This window comes from Amphiprion ocellaris, chromosome 19, assembly GCF_022539595.1.
Source record: "Amphiprion ocellaris isolate individual 3 ecotype Okinawa chromosome 19, ASM2253959v1, whole genome shotgun sequence".
NCBI classification, from domain to species: domain Eukaryota; kingdom Metazoa; phylum Chordata; class Actinopteri; family Pomacentridae; genus Amphiprion; species Amphiprion ocellaris.
In genome coordinates, this window is record NC_072784.1 from 19,914,493 (window position 1) to 19,938,251 (window position 23,759).

The 23,759-nt window shown below is 38.7% G+C and overlaps 1 protein-coding gene across 1 annotated transcript; it reads right to left on the reverse strand.

The window, feature by feature from the left end:
• Window positions 1–439: 439 nt before the first annotated feature.
• On the reverse strand, window positions 440–23,759 carry usp31 (ubiquitin specific peptidase 31). The gene is made up of 16 exons (XM_023269295.3): window positions 22,577–23,759; window positions 21,806–21,940; window positions 20,456–20,550; window positions 20,282–20,374; window positions 18,826–18,961; window positions 18,404–18,551; window positions 18,135–18,315; window positions 17,821–17,932; window positions 17,520–17,614; window positions 15,458–15,535; window positions 13,116–13,245; window positions 12,564–12,683; window positions 11,238–11,463; window positions 10,960–11,118; window positions 9,609–9,761; window positions 440–8,171 (listed from the first exon to the last, which is right to left on the reverse strand). Exons 1-16 carry the CDS (start codon window positions 23,099–23,101, stop codon window positions 6,688–6,690), a joined length of 3,870 nt encoding a protein of 1,289 aa, XP_023125063.1. The 5' UTR covers window positions 23,102–23,759; the 3' UTR covers window positions 440–6,687.

Below are 23,759 nucleotides of genomic sequence, written 5' to 3' on the forward strand. Positions count from 1 at the left end.
GTGTGCTCATACACCCGGGCGCCCAAATCCGACGGAATCAGAGCTGGATAAAAGGGAGATCTTTGAGCATTCAAATACAGCAACTTCAAAATGTGTCTCACGCTGGTACAATATAACATGTGACAGCTGCGAGAATAGAAATGCTTTAGTGGCAGCAGAGTGTGGACAGTGTTGCAGAGCTGAAAACTGAGCCCACGAATGAGTGTTTACACTCATTTCCAGCTCAGAGTGAGATCACAGGACTTTCTGACATTAATCAGTCTCAAGTTGTGAAACAGTGATACACAAAACTCTGGAACTTTAGTGTTCTATTTTTCAGTACTGCATCAGTGAGTCTGTATAAAGCAATGAAATCCAACCACCAAATGCTGTTTGGGGTCATTTGTTAGAGAAAAGCTCCACCTAGTGTCGAAACTTAACATCACAACAAAACCAAAAGTAACAGTTTCAGTATTTTTAATCAGATTTTTCATTTTGTACTTGCATGGGTAAACCAACAAAGTATATACACATTTGTCCTTTCTGAGGAAAAAAAACATAAAAGTGCATATATGGTGAAAAAAAAAGACAAATAAATTAACACAGAAGACTTTGAGGCAGTCCAATGAACTTGAGACTGCACAATGTCAAAACAGTCATAAATTAAAAATGAACAGGAATACGCTGGAGCAGAGGCTCTGAAGTAAAATGAGATGAAATAAACTAAAAACATTTGGTCATTTCAGACAACATAGAAGTCAATAAAAACCTCATGAACCTGGAAGAACAAGGAATACAGAAAAATACACTTGAAAAGTGAAAAGAAATCTCATTAAATGCAACATACCGTATTTTACAAAACATTTTGAGTTATACAAAAAGTAAAAGGAGAAACATGCTGTGCATTTGTAGTGTTTTCTGTTTTTTGTAATAGCTTAAACAATAAAATGAGACATGACATTCATTCGATACACAGCTCCTTAGTTTCTGTATCATCCTAGAAACTGTCCGTTAACAATGAGTTTTTTGCTTAAGGCTTCTGAAAAGTTTCGGTCTCCTCTACTTGTAGTGTTTACATTTGCAAAATGCCCTCACAAGCCTCTTAAAGCCTCACTAGTCTTTTAATACTGAGGACACCACTTCACCACATCCGTACAGCTTTATTACTGTAGTTCCACGGCATGTGCAGCATCTTAAGCCTGGAGGATTGGAACAGGATTGTGGTATTTCAGTTTTAGCGGTTACTGCAACCTTGATTCGGCGGTAAAATGCTTACTGTGATGTGTTGCATGTAATATCGTTAATCTTAAAAGTTTACCCTTGAAAAAGTGGAACTTTGCATGACTCTGCTAACAAAACAGCCATGTCACAACAATAATTCAATGCAGGATTCTCTAATCTTAATTAAATTCTGCAGGAAAGCCTCTATGCATTTTAACTAAAGTGATTAATGTTGCACTTATCAGGTCATTATAAAAATAAAAGGAAAGAAACAAAAGTGTGGCACTGCTTTGGAAGTTATTGTTCTGTCGGTTTAGAATTTAAGAAATAATAAAAATTACATCATGATTGAAATGATTGATGTAAGTACTACAAAAAGTATGAACTGAATGTTTTAATGTCTTTATGTACTGTATTATAAAACTATAAATTCACTATCTTTCTTTATTGCATTTAGCTACATATATCTATTTGAGTTTTTTATATTAGAGACTGACCACATCTTCAATGCAGCTGAGAACATGGCAACAAAGGCTCACAAACTGTTTATCACTGAAGTGAAGTAATGGAAGGCTTTATCACAATACATACATACATAGTGAGTCTATTTACTAACCACATAGAGATTATCGTATCCATAGTGTTGTCTCTGCTGGTGTACAACAGTAAATATTCAACAACAAAGACAATAACCTACCAGTTTGGTAGGAGCACCCAGAGAGCACAGATCAGCAGAATTCATAAAAATAAAGTGAGAAGAAAAAAAAAAATAATCAGAAACTATTAACATTAAATGGTAGAATGCCAAAAGCAGTTATGGCATTAAGTAATTATTTTTTTTGTAATATAGGCAATGACTTTTAAGTTTAAGTACAGATGAAATATTCTGTATTTTACAGCTTTCTAAATATTGGAATGGTGTGCAAATGAAGCGATGGAATATACCAGCCATGCTCTGCTTTCTACTTTACACAGCTGCAGGTTCTTTGCATAGTTTATAAAATACATGCATTAGCGTTTACATGCAATACTGCATTCCTTAATCATTCTCGGATTTGTACATTGACAAGAAATTTACAAAAATAAAAACTGCAGACGATAGCTGCAGTGATTTAAGTGAGAGATTAAAATCAATGATGGGAAGATGGTGTTTCAATGACTCTTTTACCCTGAATTTGACATCTTGTCTCAACTAGTGTGGATTAAATTCTATGGAGTGCAGAACTTTTCTGGCCTTTTTGAGGCTTAAAAAAGGTGATCTAACTGATGAGCACCAAACCATAAAATAAACATTGGATATCGCTCAACCACTGCAAAAAAAACCAAACAAACATCTATCCGATGGTAGATTTTTTTGGAAGCTACCAGTTTCGTGTTTGGCAGCAGGTTTGTAACAGCTTTTCAACAGGCTACAGACCTCTTTTCAACAATTTCCACCGTATAACACCACCAAATTTCTGCCTGCCATTAGAATCTTAACTGCTAAACCACCAGGTCTCATCTAATCGTACATGCTGTGAAAACAAAACGATAATATTGGCAATGTGGCGGTTACAAAAATGGTCGGAAAACAAGGGAACAGGCTGCAGCTTTTAGTGTTTTGTTCTGTACAGAAAAAAAAAAGCCACATAAAAGCAACTGGAAATAATGTGACCTCAAATTGGGACCCATATTTATATATTACAAACAATATACTTAAAAGTAAACCACCCTGACTGTGATTGTCTACCGAACCTTGCTTACAATGCGCTCCTGTTAAAAAAGAGAAGGGGCATCCCATCCTAATGCACTAGGTTTTGGCTACATGAATGGATTAATATTAGATTAAACTGTTTATCTAGCAAGTAGATAAAGGACAAACAAGTAAGAGTAATGGCACGATCCAGCTCTAATATACACACTACCCACTACTACAACTTCATTACAGACTTTAAACAGGCAAACAAGACAGTTAAAAGCCAAATGTACATAAAATTGTCCTGCTTTGATCCAAAGTGCCATGCACAGGTTCCTGATAGGTTATAATGTTAAGTAGAAAAGAGCAGCTACAGGAATACCACCTCATTTAAACAGCTGTATGTTATTTCTATGACCTGTAACACCACCGTTTGGATATTTTTGTACAGTTGGGATGTTGAAGGATTTCGAGACCGCTTGCTACCAAAGTACGCACAGATGAAAATCACTAAATTAAACAGTACACTAATAAGTTGTTTCGATGGGTATCACTGAAATCCAATTCAGATGTGTCAGGTTTGAGACTGGTTTCTTATCCTGGGAAGAAATTTGGGGGGAGGAATTTTTTAGGACACTAAAGGTATAAGCAAATAAAAATAATTTTTGTTTGCCATGTATTTTGTTGTTCTATCGCTGTCACAGTAGGTTTGAGCAGTTAATAAATTTAAGTGTTCACATATTTTATTCACCAACAATCTAGATTTCAAACAAGAAAAGCACTCAGAGAGCGCAGTACTCTGCCAAGGCTGCTCAGTCGTATCATTTCCGACGGCTGAAATCTTGAATAAAGTCGTGGCATAATAGAATGTGGCCATAATATAGATGCACCCACAAACAAAATGACATTACGCTGAGCACAGGCGTGTGTTATGCATGTGTACGTTATGTATGGATACCAAATCACATGACCTACATATGTAGTGGGGGGCAGGAATTGATGAGACTCAGAAACACCCCCACAATTTAATCAGTTGTTCCTTGTATGATTTCCAACGGATACATCCCAATAAGTCTGCAGTAGTAGATTTGTAGTAGGATCACAATCATGTGATCACATAGTGATCACTTCTTGTCATAGTTACAGTAACACTCTGTCGCTATCTCGCAATGGTACAGAAATCTTTAACAAATCGGTGGATCCAGACTATAAGCCACATCATGGCCAAAATCTAATCACTTGGTTCTTGTGTCATTTCTGACCTTCCTGGAAAATTTTGTCCAAATTCGTTAGTCTGTTGTTGAGTAATGGTGCTAACAGACAGACAAACCAATGGCAATCATTATTATTACTCCACCTCCTTGGCAAAATTGGGTTAAATGTGTCATTTTCTAGAAATTTTAGCTGTGCATTGATGAACAGCTTGTTGCGAATCTAAAAATACGCAGTAGCATTTACCTTGTTATCAAACTTTTGCAAAAGTCACCAGAAAAAGCTCAGTGACATAACTATGTTACCTACAGGTATTTTTCTTACTTCATCAAATGTAAAAATATGCTGTCAAATTCTAAAACATTGTGCAGGCCAATAAATAACAAACATGTCTGTTTAAAGTGAGTGGTATTTCCTCTAAAACCATCTGAGAACCACTGTAAACCTGATAGATGCTACAGAGAAATAGTGAGAGAAATACTGTAGATCTATAACTCAAAGATTATGTTAATGCTTAATGTCAAATAGATTTCATGATTTGGATTTTAATGCCGTGACCACATTCACTCTTTAAAAATATACGCTGTGCTGGTATCTAATGTATGAGTATTGCCATTAATTGAGACAAAATAGGGCCAGAAAGCATCATGACAGCTGCAGTGGTAATATTCTGGCTCTGCCTTCGCTTCTATCATTTGACTGCAAAACAAACATGCCATGCAGCGTCTGATAGTTCCTAAAGTTCAGCATACAGGTCCATATTTGGACAACAACTGCTCAAAGACAATGTTAATCTAATGGCTCATTCCCAATATTCTGATTCAGGCTGATGAAGAAAAATGGCAAAGTATAATATTCTCCAGTGAGGTACCACAGGTTATGATAAACACTGCTAACAGGTTTCTAGTTCACTGAAGTGTGTGGTCACAGTTCTGAACATCTACATTTATAAGTATGCTCATTAAGAAATATCAGTGCCAGTGGAGCAGTGGCTTGTTACAGCACCAGGTGTAATAAAGGGGTGATTTCTTTATGTAAAATGACCCCTGAAACATTGAGATGAATGTACCCTTTTACCATTTCAAGTCTAAGGCCTGTTGACTCTGCTTTACGATATGTCTTGAAATCATTGAAATAATTAATTACACAATAATTATCATACTACTTTATCTATACAAAGTGCGAACAAAATAACATTCCTACTCAGTGATGCATACAGTAGAAGACTACTATGTTGCCAAAGGCAATTATTTGTTTCCATGTACAGCATTTAAAGGCGCTTAAGATTATTTTCATCTTGCTCATGGAAAAGAAAAAAATGGGTTATATACCATATACTTTCTGTCAATATTTGTACAGACACATCTACATATATTTATATTCTTTGATTTTAAAGGGTTTCATTCCAAAACACACTATCCCTTTTGAGGAGAAAGTACTTAACTTCAATAAACATTTAATAAAATACATTTCTATCAAAAAAGTACTAGTATTAAAAAAAATAATTAAGTTTTCAAATATTGGAAACTTTCTCAATTTGTAGACCGATTCTTATTCTTTCTCATCCTGTTCTGTTTTGGTCCTGGGCCTGCCATCATCTATGTATTTTACAAGTATTCTTTTAATATTTTAAGACTCATTTGTTCCTGCTGCTCTGCATCAATGCTAGATGCTCTCAAGACATGTAGTGTAAAATTACTTAAAAGTTACATATAGTCTACTAAGGTCTTTTTCTCAACAGCGTTTGACAAAAAGAAACACTCATAGGACCCTTTTTGATCGATACATAAGGAGTATGGAGAAAGTGTTACTTACCAGTGGTCAAATTGATAGGCTCAAAACAATTAAGGAAAACTACTATCAACGATTAGCCACAAATATTTCGGAATGAAACTCTTTTGCGTCCGTGTGCATGTCTGTGAAACAGCAACTCTGTTTCAGTATTTGTTACAGGCTAATTTTGATGTTACGGTTCTGTTTTCTCTGCCGGTAGCAGCGGGATTCAAGCATCGACAGCCAGCTTTTTTCCATCTTAGCCAGAACAATGAGTCTTTGTCAGTTAAAACTGCTACTATACAAGCCAAAATATGCGTTGTTGTGAAGGTGAGTATTTCTCAGACCCCTTAATTTTTAATGTATCAGCTGCTGCATTTTAAATCAACTTGAATTTCAAGATTCAACTAGGGAATTCTGTCATGCAGGTCCTCGCCGCACACAATCAAATGGGTTGTGCTGTACAGCTGAACTGCATATTGCATGCTCAGGGACCCTCTGTGCCTGTCACTTACAATCAAAGTCATACCTAATGCTCAAAGATGTGGTATACACTACAGTAAAAACACTAAATCGGCAGCATACCACACAAATGCTAGGCACCCAGGTATGCAGACGAATTTGAATGAGTTTATTTCAAATAGGTGAAAATACTCAAAGCTGGCTGCCAATATTCAAACCTCAAAGCCAACATATGCATCTAATGCCACTATACAAAACCATAACATCAAATAAATTGTGTCTCACATATATCTGGTGCTCACTGAAACTCAGGCACAAAGAAAATAGCTGCATTATGTTTGTTTAATAGAACTACTATAAATGTATTATTGAGGCCGCTGTGTTGTTCGTGCAGGAGATTGCATGCTTGATGACAGCTTTCGGGAAGATGCCATCCTTTCGAGAGGCTTCTTCCCATTTGAAGGAGACTTGCAACTTACATCGGAAGTGGAAGACTTTGCCTTGCCTAGCAGAGTGCGGCTGAGAGAGCTGGGCGGCTTGGAAGACTCTTTTGTCTCGGACTTTGTCTCACCTCCATGAGTCTCTGTAGACGTCTGCAAAGACGCGCCGTCTCCTGTCTTTCCATTTTCACCACCGATCTCCTTGGCTTGTCCGTTCTGCTTGCATGTCCGCTCTGAGGCCTTTTTGGTAAGCAGGGTGCTTTTTCCTAAATCAGCCGACCGGCGGCTTTCCCTTTGTCGGAGGGCACTCTTGAAGAAAGACAATCCTTTTTCCTCAGATTTGCTGCTACGCTGCAGGTCTCTGGCGGAAACGCTGGGTGAGCGCAGGCTAGTGACAGAAGAACTGCTACTGGAACTCCTCACAGATCTCCTCTCAGGCCGGTTGCTTTCCCCACTCTTGGAAAGTGAAGTGCGGGCTACTGAGCTGCCTCGGAGGCTGTCGACCAGAGGGCTTGTGTGCATAGAATCTCTACTGTAGCTCCTTTCTACTAGTCGTTTCCGGCTGCTTGCGGTGCTTTTGTCAGCAACACTAAGGTTCTTCTTTGCAGTTGGTGAGGGTGAAGCTGAGGACTGAGGTGTGGAGCCGAGACATGGCTTATGTTTTGGCGTACCCTCTGGGAGTTGGGTTGACTCCTTTGTTTTGGAGGGAGTTCCACTGGGTGTTGAGGTGCTCTTCTTAGCATTTACACTCTTCTCTTTAGTATTGCTTAGCTTTTTGCCTTTCACGGGTGTACTGGAAGACGTCTCAGAAGCGGCGGTCTTATGGGTTGAGCACAGTCGCTTTTTGGAGGTTTTATCTTGCTCCACTTTGCTTGAACCCTTTGAGGAGCCTGTGCTTTCTGCCTTTAAGTTAAATCCTCCGATACTACTCTTACGTTTCTGTTCTTTGGAGGGAGTAGCTTGGGTGGGTAGTATGTTTTGGTCTATAGCTGTAATCTGGTTGTTGTTTTCAGTTGGCTCATTTTTGGTGCTCTTCTTTTCCACTGGAGTGGGAGCCCTGCAGTACATCATGTCCAGGAACCTTTTATTGTCCTGGTCAGTGAAGCTGCTCTCCATCATAGACAAGGGAGTCCTGCTGCCAAAGTATCTTTCATGTCTACTGTAGCTGCCAAAACAGGACGTGGAAACCTTGTCGTCACATGCCTCTCCTATCCTCTCTAGAGGAGGGGAGCATCGAGAGTCGAGTGAGAACCGTGAGGGTGAGTTGGATCTCATGTGCAGCTTGGCAGAGAGAGACCAAGACGGCTTTATCCCGCTGTCGCTGAAGGCCAAAGGGCTCGCTATGGATGACCTGGAGGACAAGCTCTGTCGCTGAATGCTTCTCACAAAAGGGCGGACAGAGAATCCTCCTAAAATCAGGGAAACATTTAGGAAAGACACATTTTTATTAAACAACTTCAAACCTAAACGATGAACTAATCCAAATTCCAACTACAACAGCCATCAATGATAATTAAAATAAATTAATGTAAATAAAAATATTCTAAAATAACCTGTCATATGCCTTTTAACATTATTTCCCATAGATTGCATCTTTTTAATCTACAAGATTAGAAAAACACATGATTATGTACAAGTTCATTTGTAATTTTATCAGAACATTAATAATAAATAAAAGTTAAAAAAGAGTCAGCTTTCTAACTGCTACTGACAACCATTTTCCATCTACATTTCATTTTTGCACCAGAACATAGCTGAAATCTAAATGCAGATGAATTAAGAAATGAATAAATAACTACAAATGGCTGAATAATAAGTTCTATTAAGTATGTATTGATGTGAAACTCATTCAAGCATGACTGAATAAATGGTTATACAAAATACAATACACTGCATTACCCAGAAGCATTATCCATAGTTAGACCTCTGGAAGTTACAGTTAAATACCAGTTTGCCTTGTTTAATGAAATGTGTAAGACATGAGCAGCAGCTGACAACATTAGCTTATCTTCTACCATGTTCATTTTTTTTCACACCATACTACTTGCTACACACGGCCATGGGAAACATGCTCATGCAATCAAATCTTTCTGCATGTTGTGTAACAGGATGCTAGCACCATTTGAAATCAGACTGTAGTAATATTCACAAGTCACTCTTCTGCATTTTTATGCTCACCGTGTGATTTGGGTTACACAGAGTCTACATTTATTGTAGGTTAATATAGCAGCACTGAATACAAACAACAGCCAACCTCGGCCTCAGTTAGATTCACTCTGCAGTTGAGGTTTCCCTCGATACAAACATCTGTTAAGCATGCTTTCTTACATGTCCCACTAAAGCCTGTCACTTTCTGCCTTGTCCCTGAAATGTGTTACCTCTTGTAATAATGGAGTTTAAAAAAAGGCAGTTCTAAATTCAAGTGAGGGATTTCTTGAGTTTAAAGAATTCTAGGAAACCTTGTTGGGTCTTTTGATTCCAGTACAAATACTGTCACAAGTGAGAATATTAAATTCTCAGCACAAATGTTTGTCATATTTAAAGGTGAAATACAATAAGCCACAGTGAAAGCAAAGCTGTCTCTTTGAAGGTCTTTCTTTTCATCATTTAGGTCTTTAATTAATGCCATGCCTTGTGTATAACAGCATTTGATGTCCTGAATAAATTTTTTTTAAAAAAATCTAACCTCTAAACTTTCTACCCCTGCTAGAACCGTAGTGTGGAATTTAAAATACGAGTCAGTTGGCACTGGCTCATGTTTATATAATGACAATTTCCGCATACAGCATGGCACCTGTAAATTCATATAAATCATCACAATAAAACTAATATAACCACTGCCTTACCATCATCCTCACTACGTTCTCCTGGAAACTCAACTGACTCAGCCAGTGAAGCCAGAGAGGTGCGCCTGGACGAGGCTCCAGAGGCCAAGCTAGCAGGCCTGCTGCCAGGTAACCTGTTGATCCAGTGATCACACAGGGACGAACTAGTTGAACCTGCATCAAACACATAAAAGATCACAGTCAATCACAACTTTTAAAGCTACAGTGACGCATTTTAACCTATTATTCTCTACAAATATGGCAATCTCTAAACAGTTTCGGGCTCCCTGTGCTTGGGGTCATTGACTAGAAATACATTCACATAATGGCCAAAGGTCAGTTGACCCGGATACGACTGCTCAGTTAATAAGCCACACTTCAAAGCACAGTCCAAATATTGGCTGAGGATGGCTCTATGTTATACAGAACTACATTTGGACAGACAGCCTTTTCAATCAAAGGCTGTCACATCTGGAACACATTACCAAACGAAATTAATAAGATAGCAGAGTTAAAACTTTTACAGCAAAAGTTAAGTATTGGCTGAAAGAAAAACAAGAATGTACCCACCTATGACAACTACAACGTCTGACTGACTGTGGATTGTGTCATTGTGTGTGTGTGTGTTTGTGTGTGTGTGTGTGGGTGGGTGGGGGTTATGGGGTTATAGGTTTATAATGTTGTCTGTGCTGTTTTTATTGGTGTTGTTGGTCCTCTCCTCTTTTACTGAAAAGCCCAACCAGGGGCGGGAGTTGAAAATTAGCTCAGTGCTATACACTCTATATGTAATACATCAGATGTGTTCTATGGTAATTGCATGGTCCCTGATCAAATAAATGAATAAATAAATAATATTTGTTTGTTGGAGCATTTAAAAAACATATATACAGAAAACTTTTGCTCATATGCTCAGACATGAATTAGGAGCAAACAAAATTACAGAATAAATGAAAATAATTAGAATTACATTGAACAAATGCAAAATATGACCACTTTATGGCCATCTCGCATACAGCAGTTTGGATCTAAGGCACATGCTGCCTGGAATATGTTGCAAAAAGACTGGAAATTAACTGAGTTAATCTCACTGAGTGCCTTTAAATCTAAACTGTGAGTTCTTGAGGCCGTTTCCACAGCATGCACTTGTTTTTTATAACTTGCTTGTAAATTTAATTTTTAAAATGTTTTTTTCGTATTTTAATTATGTTTTAACTGTGTAATTTTATAACTGTGTTTTGTACTTGCTGCTGCGTATCTTGGCCAGGACTCCCTTGAAAAAGAGGTTCTTAATCTCAACGGGATCTCTCCTAGTTGAATAAAGGTTAAATAAAAAATACATTTAAAAAAAGTAGGTGGACAAAACAAAACTGACCAGCAACAGAGCTGTTAGCCGACCAGGAAGGAATAGCTGTCCTCCTCTGATAGAACAGAATATAGGCTGTCTGCTGGCACACATCATCATCAGCTACTGGTGAAACCTCGCTGTCATCAAAGCAGTACCACTGACCATCGATGGAGTTCTTGCAGTAAGCTGTGGGCACAAGCGGGAAAACAAGGGGTTAAAATGGATAACAAACACACTACATTCTGCATTTATACCTTGATCATTTCCACATACAACATATAAAAGGCTACCAGTGTTTGAATTACCAGTGTAGTGGCCTCCATGCATATTCCCATGATGGTTGCACACAGCATACAGGTCATACAGGTAGTCATCGGGGTTTCTCCCTAGTCCATAGGACCGTCTCCACGGCGACCAGTGGGAAGGCAAACTCCAGCTGCTCTGGCTTCTTTTAACCACATGAGGAGCCATGTCCATCCCCATCAGCGGGAACCTCACCATGTTCTGCATCTTCACCCTCCGGTCCCCCTCCTGAAGCAATGACATAGAAGCAGGTTGGATTTGTAAAAATATGCGTTTATCTCAGCTTTACTTCTTCATCTAGACAAAAAAAGTGTTTTTATCTCCTTCCATGCAGAGTTCTTCCAAAACATCTTTCAATGCGTGTAAATGTACAGTGTAAATGTGGGTTTAATCAAGATTAGTAGACAATAAGGATCTTCGCAGCGTGGGAATGGTTACATATTGAGCTTAAAGGCTGTAATTAAACAAAACACCCTGTTTCATACTTCAAATATGTAAATGACAGCAAGGATATGGCGCATTTTGCTGCATTAAAACACAGTATATCTGACCATAGAGAGCAGTACGGTATCAAGCAGAGGTGTAATAGGCGGCCACAGTAACCAGCTGAGTGTAGTACTGTCACTGTGCATGGGCTGCGTCACAGCAAATGTAAAAAAAAAAAAAAAAAAAAACTTTCTGCCCTTAAACTTTTTCAGTGATCGAGTTACCTTAGCTGATCATAACCTCAACCTAATTATAGCCAACATGTTTCTGTGATCATTTTGTCAGATGACATTCTGGCCATGAAATAATGATTTGGCCAATGTCTGTCTCATTAATTACCGGATGTTGGCTTTGAAGTCCAGTTTTGTTATTTGCCAAATCAGGGAAATGAAACAGTTTCACAATTTTCATGTTGTTTAGTCTATACTAAAAAAGACCTGGAAATTCTAACATGGATGCAAATCTTTAGAACATAAAAACAGCATTTTAAAATGTAGATGATTTATTGTGGATGTGGATGAACACCTCAAAGCAGCTGTTCATGTTACTTAAGGAACATGAACATTAAAAGATGAAGCCAAAGTTTATAAATGTAAAAAAAAATGTCAAAATAATTTGAGTATCACTGTTTGGAATAAATGTCAGTCAGGAATAAAAAAAAAAAAAAAAAAAAAAAAACCTTGCATCTTGTCCATTCCCAACAACAAGATGCTCAGAGTTCCAACACTACATCCAAAACCCATGAACACATATAAATAATAGGAATTGTTCTTTCTCTTTTCAATCAGGAAGCACATTTGACATCATATTTTAAATAGAAGTGTTTAGATGAGTTGAAATACCTGTCTGAACCTCTTGAGATGCAATATGAGCACATCTGGCAGGGTCCACAGGCTGAGCTTAATACGGCCTTGCTGCAGCTGCTTGCAGTGGGGACAGCGCCAAGCATCGTCTGGGGCCAGCTGAAACACACACAGCCCAAGGACTGGCTATCAAGAACAAACTCCAACCACACTGCTTATAAAACTGGCCTCACACAGGAAGAGGCCCTCAGTTTTTCCTCCAGCTCGTCTCCATTCTCCTCCAGGGCAGTTGCAGGCAAGTTAAACCACAATGTATATGTAGTTCTGTGCTCAGAATTTCTAGTTTATTCCAAACATAGCATTAGAAGTCAAATACACAGGAAACCCAAAGTGACTGAAAAACTTTTTGAACTTCAGCAGAATTATAACAAACCAGTTGGGAGGAGACAAATACGATACTACACTTCTAAACATACTCACTGCTGACAAGTGCCAAGGCAAACCCATGATTTATTTTTTAGTGTCAGAGTACTGACAGTGCTGTGTGCTTGTGTATATGTGCACCAGCTATGTGTGCGGTCAATAAGTTACCTGCTCCTCCTTAGTGTAGAGATGAAAGCACTGAGCGAGAGTGCAGGCCTGAGGCTGATGGTGTTGCTCTCTGTACAGATAGACGCTCTCAGCATCTGGAATATACTCTTCCTCAGTGTGCCCAAAGAGACTACAGGAACATAAAAAAACAGCCATGAGAGGATCGTATAATCTGCCATGCAATTGTGATCAGACTGCTTCCCATTTCAAACTGAAGTATTCTAATGTAGCTAAGACAGTTGATATCATTCTTTAACAAGTCACAGTAATGCAGTATGTCTGTAAATCACTGGTCTGCACCCAGCAGTGCCGCTGCACTGCTAAAGGCATTGGACTGCTTCACAGTCAGTACAGGCACAAACATGAAATGCATAAGAACCGGAGAAGATTCATTCAAAGCCACATTAACAACCAGGTGCCGACATGAAAGATTGAGCCAATAAACTTCTGATGAAGGTGCGACTTCAATATGACCAGCAGAGGCGTGTGTGTGTTAACCACACATCATTGTACTTGGCTTAAGCAAGAAAATAAGAGCAGGCATGTTAAATTGTGTAGGTGGACCTTCAGACTCTGGTGTTTACTTGGTCAAAAACCACAACTGTTTCAAATAAAACATCTCTGTTAGGAGATTAAGGGAGTTTATTTTTCACCAAGAAAAAGTGTGAAGGACAGCAGTTAAAGGAAACTGTTGGGAGGTACATTCAGGGCTTAAAAGAGGCTGAGACATGTAAAAGAGCCTTTGTTAAATTTGAGGTATTGCTGAACCTGACAGTCTTTTCAGAAATCCTGTACAAAGCAATGACTGTCACCATCACTTTTTACTGAAATGCTGCCACACATTGAAATTCTCCTTAACTGACAGCTGAAGTTGCACAGATGTTTAGGCAAGGATATTTTTGTGTGTGTGGCCACTTGGCTGCAGTGTTGTCACAACACCAAAATCACGAGTTTCATACTTAAATATACCAACAGCATTGCTGACACTCAACCGGGTGTCAAATATGCAGCCCGCGGGCCAAAACCGTCACGCCAAACAATCCAATCCAGCTTGTGGGATGACTTTCTAAAGTGTCAAAATTACAGAGAAGACTGAATATTTTCAATTTATAAAACTATAAATTTAAAATAATTTCTAGATCATAGCAAGTCGTTTTGATCATAAAGTAAAATACTGCTCATTGTTCTTTTGTCGTTAGGGGGTTAGGGTTAGATAAATACTTGTTTATATCCAACCAGAACTGGAGGAAATCTTCAATAAGATTAGATCTTCACGTGTTCATGTTTCTTTATAAAAAGTCAAGTCCTTGGAGAGATATTTTATTTATTTGAGATGTATTTATGTATACTACATTAACCCACATTTCCTTTTTCTACAGGAATTCAGTTGATCATATATGCCCGCTGTTGTGGATCTACATACTTGTGAACACCTGATTTTAGCAGCTTGTAGGAACGTTAGTCAAGGTTACCAGTGTGAGCAATATGATTTCAGCCACATTGGTAATAGAGCTATAAAGAAGCCAAATTGAACACGCTTCATGGCTCTTAATTGCCTCATCAAACTAACATAATGAAAAACATTTGTTTATCACAAAAACCGAACACACGACTTATAATTAAGCAATTGTGTTATCTAACACACGTCAATTTTTTTTGTCAGTTTGGACGTCTTGGCTGCCTCGGTCCAGACTGGTTTAGAACATCTTTTACAGATGGGCTTTGTGGTGTCACTGGACTCGCCCTCACTCAGTTGTAACCTAAATAATGCGGTATTTTGCTAAGTGCATCTACTTTGGAAACAATCTGGTCCGCTCGCTAAGCGTTCCTTTTTTTTCCACCATGTTTTGCATTTTGTCAGCATTTGAGCAGCAGTGTGCTTATACAAGAATACAAAAGTGGTTCCAATAGATTATGCTTGCAGAGAACAGCAGGAGAGCGCTGCACACACATCAATGTACCGCATGAGAAATGCAACTTCTATTAAAACACCATCATTCCTAAGTACCCACACTAAAAAAATGGACAACGGTATCATTTACAGTGGCATCAATACTACTATGCAGCACTACCTGGATGTCACCTTTGTTATGCCTTCTAAGGCAATGGGCGATCATATTCAGTCGGGATCAGTTTAAGGTCAAAAATCTGCAACATTTTTGACTGTCAGTTGGGGTTTTCAAATACTTTTGCAACAAAAAAATCATTCTAAAACATTCAATGCCCAGTAGAGATTACAACATTCAAATATCAAAATCATTCTGTGAAGGACAAACACGCTGTACTGACAACAAATCAAACTGACCACAAAAGCCAAGAAAATATTCATCTTGTTTACTCACTAATCCTTGGTTTCTTTGTCCCACTCAACCACAATCTTCACATGTGGTGGTCCGCCTTGTCCACAGGACTTGTATGCTCTGTAGTGAAAACAGCATCAGTATGAAATAAATGAAGTAATTTGGGCAGGTAGCATTTATAAACTGGATGTAATTCCTTCATTTAGGTCAATGTAAGATTGTATGTAAAATTATATGCACTGCACAATCTTCATTCAATCACAAGTAAAATAAAAATGGACTCAGTGTGAAAGAAATTTCTTTCTTTAGTTTTGTTTAATTCATTAAAAAAAATGAAGTCAGTTACACTTACAGAACAAACATACAATAAAAGCTACACTTTTTCTTTTTGTTGGTCATAGCATTTTGTTAATAACTGAAAAACGCATGCTAGTTGTCATAAAGGCAACTATTTTTCAAAATATTACACAGACAGTAATAGCAAAACAACTTTGATTTCACTTTGATTCGTGCATCTTCATGGACCTGTTGCGGCTTGTTTTATTATTGAGGAATTATGTAGGTTATAAGTCAAACATGTCCAACTGGCATTTTAACAAACAATCAAACTCTTGTTAGGGCATGTCCTCTACCTTTGCACATGGGAGGAGTAGAACTGATGGGTGTGCAAAGGCGAGAATAAAGGAGAACTTTGATGAATTTTGATCTTACACTATCGTTCAAGGTCTGTCTTTACCTTTGTTTACATATGGATGTACAGCATTTGCTTTGATTTCAGCCTAGCTCCCTTTTACCTTCCACTGACGTCACTACTGAGAATGCTGAGAAAACATTCAGACATGAACATAGCCAGGCAAAGGGGAATATACCCTTAAGGAAATGTGGTGCAGTTTGTTTAAATTACAGTTAAGTTACTACAAACTATCTGATTTCACACACTGGATCCAAACATCTTCTGTGGAAGGGCTCAGTTTCCTTGGCTGTATCCAAACAGATGCAATAACAGGCTGGCTCTGACTTGCTTTAAAGGAGAAGGTAAAGATAAAGACACTGCAAAATCACTTCAATAGGTGGAGAGATGTGACATCAATATGAACATTTAAATGGGCTATAGAAGAATAAAACTGTACTTTTATATTCTGTTTATTTATATATATATATATATATATATTTTTTTTTTTTTTTTTTTTTAACTTTCCATTTCAATGGCCCCAAAAGTCTCTGTGTGACAAGGCTGAAATGTGTTTATATAAGTTTGTATCAAGTATAAATTAGATTTGAGATAATATAAATTTTAGCTCATAGCTCCAATCTCTAATGAAGCAATACAGTCGCCTCGTCTATTGCAGGAGGGTCTGGGACATAACTCCCGCGATAGACGAAAATCCGCCAAGTAGCTACCATATTTATTTTGTTACTTATATATATTTTAAAGCTTTATAAACCCTCCCCACACACTGCACAACACCGTAGACCAACGCTATGCACAGTGAACAGACGTACACTATGCATTTTATTTTGATTAAATATTCTTTTTATATGTTTTAATTATTATTTTAATATATTTTTATACTGTTTTCATTCGTTAGGCTAGAAAATGTTTATTTTACCACAAAAATAATTAAAATAATGTAGTGGAGTGATTGCAGAGCCGGTTGCTATGACTGAACTGTTGTGCTGCAATGCACCATGGGAGTTCTGGATGTTCGGGGTTTAAATGTCATTATTGTGGTTTATGTTAGGTGTTACAGTGTTAATAGTGTTTGCATTTTATTGTGTTTTTGTGGTTTAGCCAGCCTAGTTAGTTTGGTTAAGTGTGTGAAGTGTGTCTCCTGACTTCCTGCCACATTTTTAAACGTGCGGCTCTCTGTATGTCAAAATAAAAGCATCTGCCAGTTGCAGAGTGCATGAAAGGCAGATACTATTTCTCCAGCATTGCTGTTCAATGCAGCTCACCACAGTAATAAATATATAAGAATACCTACATACCGCAACATCCCGCGATATAGCGAAAAATCCGCGATACACTGAGGCCGCGATAAATGAACCGCGATATGGCGAGGGTCCACTGTAATCAAATGTAACATGAAATATCAGAACTGACCTTTCCACAGTTGGGTGACACAGTGGTCGCTCATCTTGGGGAAGGAGGTAGGTGATGCCAACTACGCCAACCACCCGAAGACTGAAAGGTCCAACCTACACAGAAAAAGCCAAACATTAACCTCTAAACTTCAAGACATCCATGTCACTAATTCAGCCAATTCACTAACATGTAATTTAAACAGTGGCTTGGGTTAACAAAATATTACTGAACTGACTTTAAATGTGCTTTCTCTACGAAGGTGATCTTTTAGTCGCCTTTTATTCAGTATGTGAGACAGGATGAATGTTCCTGTTCCTACCTGAATGTAGACCCCAGGCCTCAAAAGATGACGCATTTTCTCCAGGATCTCTTTTTGTAGAGCATCCCAGGTCACAGTGCGCTCCATGTACAGTACAAAAGGCAGGCCAAACCTAAAAATATAAGACATTCACAGCCTCTATTAGCTGTTATGAATTTCTCTGTTAACCTGTTAATAAAAAAGAGCCAAAGACAAACTGTGTTTTAGGAGAATGTGCAGTCTTTATCAGTGACAGAAACATGAGAGCAGAGCATGTGTTACATGGTCTTTAAAAAGACAAGTCAGAGTCAAGGAACACAAAATATTCTTAGTACCTCTTTCCTTGATGGCCAGTACATGCTCTGTTACACACCAAAAGGATCATTTTTTCTGGTCCAAGGTTTTTATTAGGTGATGCAGTTACAGGTGTCATGGCTCCCTGCATGAAAGATGGAGTCCTGCTGATTTCTGTTCCGTACTTCAAGTTGTTATGATTCAGGTTTGCCAGAAGACTTCCTGTGACAGAGAGGAAAGGCATATCTAGAAGTCTGAACAAGGCATAATATGATAACAATATTTTTTAAAGACACAGCATTGGCATTACCTCTTTTTGTGCGTATGTTTTCCAGTTTGAAGGTCTCAGGTGTCTCAAAGGCAAAGATGGAATCGCTCTCTTGAATGATGTCAAGATCATCGTCGTCATCACAAAACGAACGATGAAAGCCGTCGTAGTACATTTCGGTCAAAACAAACTGAGAGAAAAAGAAAGAAAACTTTAAAATGTATGTAAAGGTTTTGATGTTGTTATTCTAAAAAGAAAAACAGCAACCTCAACAATCACTTAGACTTACTCTCAAGGCATTTTTATTGGAATCATGCATCACTTTCCAACTGCATCTATGAAAAGTGGATTTATAACAAACTTCTTTTCAAAGGTACGCCTGCTTTTCTGAGCACTGAGCTGGCACCTTGTGGCTGTAATACAATCCCACTGTGTCAGACCCTGATAAGTGACAGGAATAGCACCTGGTCCATTGGGATCTTGGTCTCACGTGACACAGCATCTCTGAGACGATAGACGGTGCTGTTGAGAGGAACAGCAACTCCGATCCTCATGCAGTGAGAGTACTTTCCCTGGTAGACCACGGTCACATAGAGGGGCCTGACGAAAAGAAGGCAACACAAATTAAAAACTACTTTCCCAGAATTGTTTACGAAGTGAGAAAATAGAGCCGTAACAGTGTCCAAACATTCGAGGTTCAAAAGTAACTGGACATAGCCACATCAAGCTAAATAAAGTTATTCAATGACTCCCTGCAGTTGTTGACCTTTAGACATCACAGGACACTTTATAGCTTAATTGGTAACACGTTAATCTTTCTGTCATTTTGATAGAAGTAAAATTTGCCTTCAGAGGCCCACTGTACTCTATTCCAGGGCTCTACCAGTTTCTCTTTGTATGTTGTTGCAAACTGAAACCTGACCTTTTTGATTGTGAAGTAATCCAGTGATTTTTAACTTGGGTGAATCCAATGAGGTTAAGTTTTCACATGATTACTGAAATGGAAACATCCACATGCTAGAAATGAATCTTGATATATCCAGTCATGCAGCTGTTCTTCTACATTATGCAAATTATTCTCCAGTCATCCACAAGATTTGTGCCCTTTGGTTTGACATGGTGTTCGCCATTTTCTATTTTCCTTACATGCTTTTTAGAATGTAGAGCAACTACTTTTGACATTTCTCTGACAGACTTTTGCTCATTACTAAACCAAATTACTATGTTCTTCCCCTCTTTACTCCTCACATTGACAAAAAACCCTGTCTCAACCAAATTCTGAACCGCTTTGTGCTCTTTTGTGCAAGAAGTGATGCTGAGACGACACAGCTGCTGTGTCTAATTACTTTTCAACTCTTGCAATTTATGTAAAGAGGCCTTTATTTCATGCACAGTTCTGTCGGTACTTGTGTAAACCTACTCAATTTAAGGCGGATACTTTAATGAAAGATCCATTATTTAGAGCCTAAAGATCAAAAACTGCACCACTTAAAGTCTTGACTGTATGTTCTATAACAATTAAAAGAACTGAGCTTCCAGTCTTTCCACCTTCTCCACGGCCTGCATGATCAGACTTAATCAAGTTTAGTTTGGGACTCTAAAGCCAGGCTCTCCAGCACCTGCTTGCTGTTCGTACACCCTAGAACTGTCCACACCCCTGCCAAAACAGGTTCAGTTATTCCTTCTGCAACAACACACACCAATATTTGCTTCACAACCTTGACAACTTGTAAACACACATTCAGTTTGATGTTCAATAAAGGGTGTGATCCCTTTAAAGACGATGCTTTTGCTGGACTGGAGGAAAAAACAACCTTGTAAAACAATAATAAATACTTCTGGACATGTAAAAACCTGTCATCTGTTCACTCTAAACTGATCAGTCCCTTTCGTTTAGCAGAGCTCGAGAGAAAAACTTACCGTGTGTGTGGCAGCGGGATTGGTAAGGAGATACAGAGGAAGGGATCAAACGTATTGCTCTGCTTTTGGCAATGTGGGCAGGTAAGAGAAGACCTGTTGGGAGAATATTAAATCTCTTAATAACAGAGATAATGTGGCCACACTGTCAGAACACAGAGGTTCTACTGTACGTACCTGTACTGAGCCTGAAACAGTTCTTGCACAAAGGACCCGGCAGAGAGGGGAGGAGAAGGACCCTCTATGCTTTGGTCATCTTCTTCAACAGGAGGCTGAACAAACACAAACAGGCTTTATTAGTCTGGTTTAATAATAATAATAAATAATACTGGTCTATCTGGGTTCATAAGCTACAGTAAAAGTGATCGTCTTCATATCCTCTGTTATTGACCAGTTGCAGAGAAAACAATAATAAGTTCAGGCAAGACTGGGTTAGCCAAGCTTTAAATGTAGTTCATTTCCAAGATAGACTGAGTAACCAGAACACCTTAACCCTCTGAGCCGTTTCAAGACATTTTTTGCTCCTTTTTACTCACTTTGGACTCATTTTTCAATATAATACAAAGCTCAACACCTCTATGGTAAAAGCATGAGCATGACTAGAATTACAGAGAACTTCTGTGCAGTATGAAAATATTAAATTTCCATAAATAATAAAGAAGAAATAACAAAAATTGCAAAAACCTGAAATAAATATGTGCTATATTTTCCAAGTGCACACGTGTTAGCAATACCAGAAAAAAATGCTAACCCTACATACTATAGCTATTTTGCCACTTACATTTATAATTTGTTTTCATATGTGTCTCCTATCTGCTCTGTAAATACAGCCAGCAGCTCAGGTAAAGATTTAGAATTTTTGTCGCATGTATGTTGGTTGTAACTGTAACAGCTTCGTGGTTGTGGCAAGGATAAGGATAAACTTTATTGATCCCACAATGGGGAAAGTTCACCATTACAGCAGCTCCAAAGAAAAGGTATAAAGGCAGTGCAGGAATAGCTAAGAAAAAGAAACACAGTGCAAAAATTGCAGAAAAGAAAACAAAAAAACATTATATACAGATGATTGAAGGAGCATGGAATTTTGTTTTTAAAGATATGCTGGTTTATATTTTTGTGGTAATTTTAAGATGAGGACAATTTCAAGATGAGGACAATTTCAAGATGAAGACACGTAGAAAAAAAATATTCTGATAAAATATGATGATTTTAAGAGTGAATGAACATGAATAGTTCAAGGACCACCAAAAAGTTGGAAATCCCAACCATTCTTTCTTTCTGTGTTTTTACAGTTTCTATCTGACAAATGGTGTAATCTTGATGATTTACAAAAACCCACCAGCTGGTTTTAGGGTTCAGCGAGGTTAAACACCTGTGAGTTGGAATAAAATATAGCAAAACAGCATTGAATAAAACTGGCATGAACTGCCAGTTGTACAATTTGAAAAAAAAAAAATCAATTTCACCAATTAAATTTCAGCAACACCACGAGAATATTCCCTTAATATAGATGTGTTGTAGATTCACCTTTATAGGAGGCCTGCTGTGGGGGTTCACTGTGTTGAGGTCCTCATGCACTCTGTCCAGCAGCCACAGCAGAAACTCCTGAGCGTCGTGCTGAGCGTTCCCTTTAAACTGCGTGGCATTTTTTGACACAGCATTCTGCAACAAACAGCACGGTGGAGAAATCTCAGCACTGTTTATCCTGAAGTGACCCTAAATTTGTCGATCATGTCGTAAACCATTCTCAACATCACATCCTAACTGCCTCATAGCTGGCAGTGTGGAAGGCCAGCTCTGGGACTTTAAGCCTACGTTTACACAGTAAATGTTTCTACAGCCAAGAATTTTTAACAGAATTCCTAAGGCTTTCTTACATGCACATGTTTTTAAAGGAACAACACATAGAAGAGCCTGTGTCTATTAAATACGAAACTTTTCAGGATATTTATCATTGCTTTTCATATGTAGTCTTTACATGCACGTTCTAAAAGTCCAATATAGACCTAAAGCATGGAGAAATAAGCAGATATCCCTTTATTCTTTTATACACGCACACATTTCTAAATAAAATAACCTATAACACAATGCAAAGCTTTTGTGCATATATTCATCCACTTCATGTTTTTCTTGTAATGGTTCATCTCAAGTATGATTAAAAAAAAAAACCAAGATATTTTGCAGCAATATTGGGATATCTGTCAATGACGAACACAGTGAGAGTAAAAATAATATCTCGGTCACATTAATGTCAACTTGTAACATAATCTTGCCTTGCTTCATTCGTGTTATTCTTACCTTGAAGTCCCTGCTATGCTGGGGGGTGTACTCAAACGTCCATAAAGCCCGCACAAGTCCTGACAGCTGCTCTGTAACTTCTCCTTTGGCCAGAGGACCCTTCTTCTGCAAATGCACGCCATTTGTCTTTGGTTTGTCCTCATCCAGCTCCTCGCCTTTATAGTGCTCCAAAACGAGGTACTCAGCAAAGAGTTCAGTGTTGCTGAGGCACTGCAGAATTGCATTCATAAAGCAGGTATTCCCGTGGTTTTTCAGACCCGACACTCCAGGAACTCTCTCCCCGGACAGGAAGCCCCCCAGGTCCCCATCTTCAATGGGCATATCTTTGCTTCCAGATTTAAAAGTGGAGAACCCTCCATCATCTTTGTCATCCTCGTTTTGTACTTCGGATCCAAAGTGGGATAACGCTGTCAGTGTCCTCAGGACTCTGCTCATAAAACTGCCCACAGATCGCACTGAGCCTCTCCTGAACAGCTTCTTGCTGAAGCTGGACTTCTTGTCCTTGGTCGCGGCTTTGCAAGACATGGTTTCTCCTCTCACAGGCGTTCAGCTCAGACAGATGTGCTGTGCAGAGCGAGAGTTGTCTCGCTGGCTGTCTGCTGCTCCATCTCAAAACATGTAGACAGCAACAACGCCAGCTAGTTGTTCAAGCTGGTCTGCAGGCAGCGTTAGGTGTGTTAGCTAACCTCAGCTAGTCATGACATTTTGACTGAGTTTCTTTTCAAAGCATGCAGCGGTAGATCTTTATTTTACTTATAAAATATAACGTCAGCATATCGTACACTGCAACCTTTTCCTCAAAGACTGGCTCAGGCCGATTACCTAGCGAGCTGAAAAACGTAACATAAACATTATTCGGGTTAGATGTTAAAGCCTGCAGCTTGCAGCGGGGTTACCTTGTTTTTGCGGTTTACTGCCCCGCAGCAATGAATCGGTTATGGAAGTGAAAACAGCAGCGTTAGCTCATTTAGCTAACACGGGCGCTAGCTACAATAACAACAGGAGCTGCAGAAACAGCGACAGTCCTTTTCGGTCGAGACGTTAAATTCCAACATAAGGTGATAGTCCGCCATGGTGGGGAGGTCATGACATTCAATGCAAAGAGTGTGTCCGAAATTTGGTTAACCTCGCGTTTCTAGCACATTTAGAGGCACATTCGGGCTAAGCTACCAAACAGCAGAAT

Bases quoted from the DNA above. Each gene is read 5' to 3' on its own strand.
- usp31 (XM_023269295.3), bottom strand. From the start codon at position 23,101: ATGTCTTGCAAAGCCGCGACCAAGGACAAGAAGTCCAGCTTCAGCAAG. The intron at 21,941-22,576 runs GTAAGAATAACA...TGTTTGTTGCAG, and splicing joins AGCATAGCAGGGACTTCAAG to AATGCTGTGTCAAAAAATGC. The intron at 17,933-18,134 runs GTACTAAGAATA...TTATATTTTTAG, and splicing joins ACTGGCCATCAAGGAAAGAG to GTTTGGCCTGCCTTTTGTAC.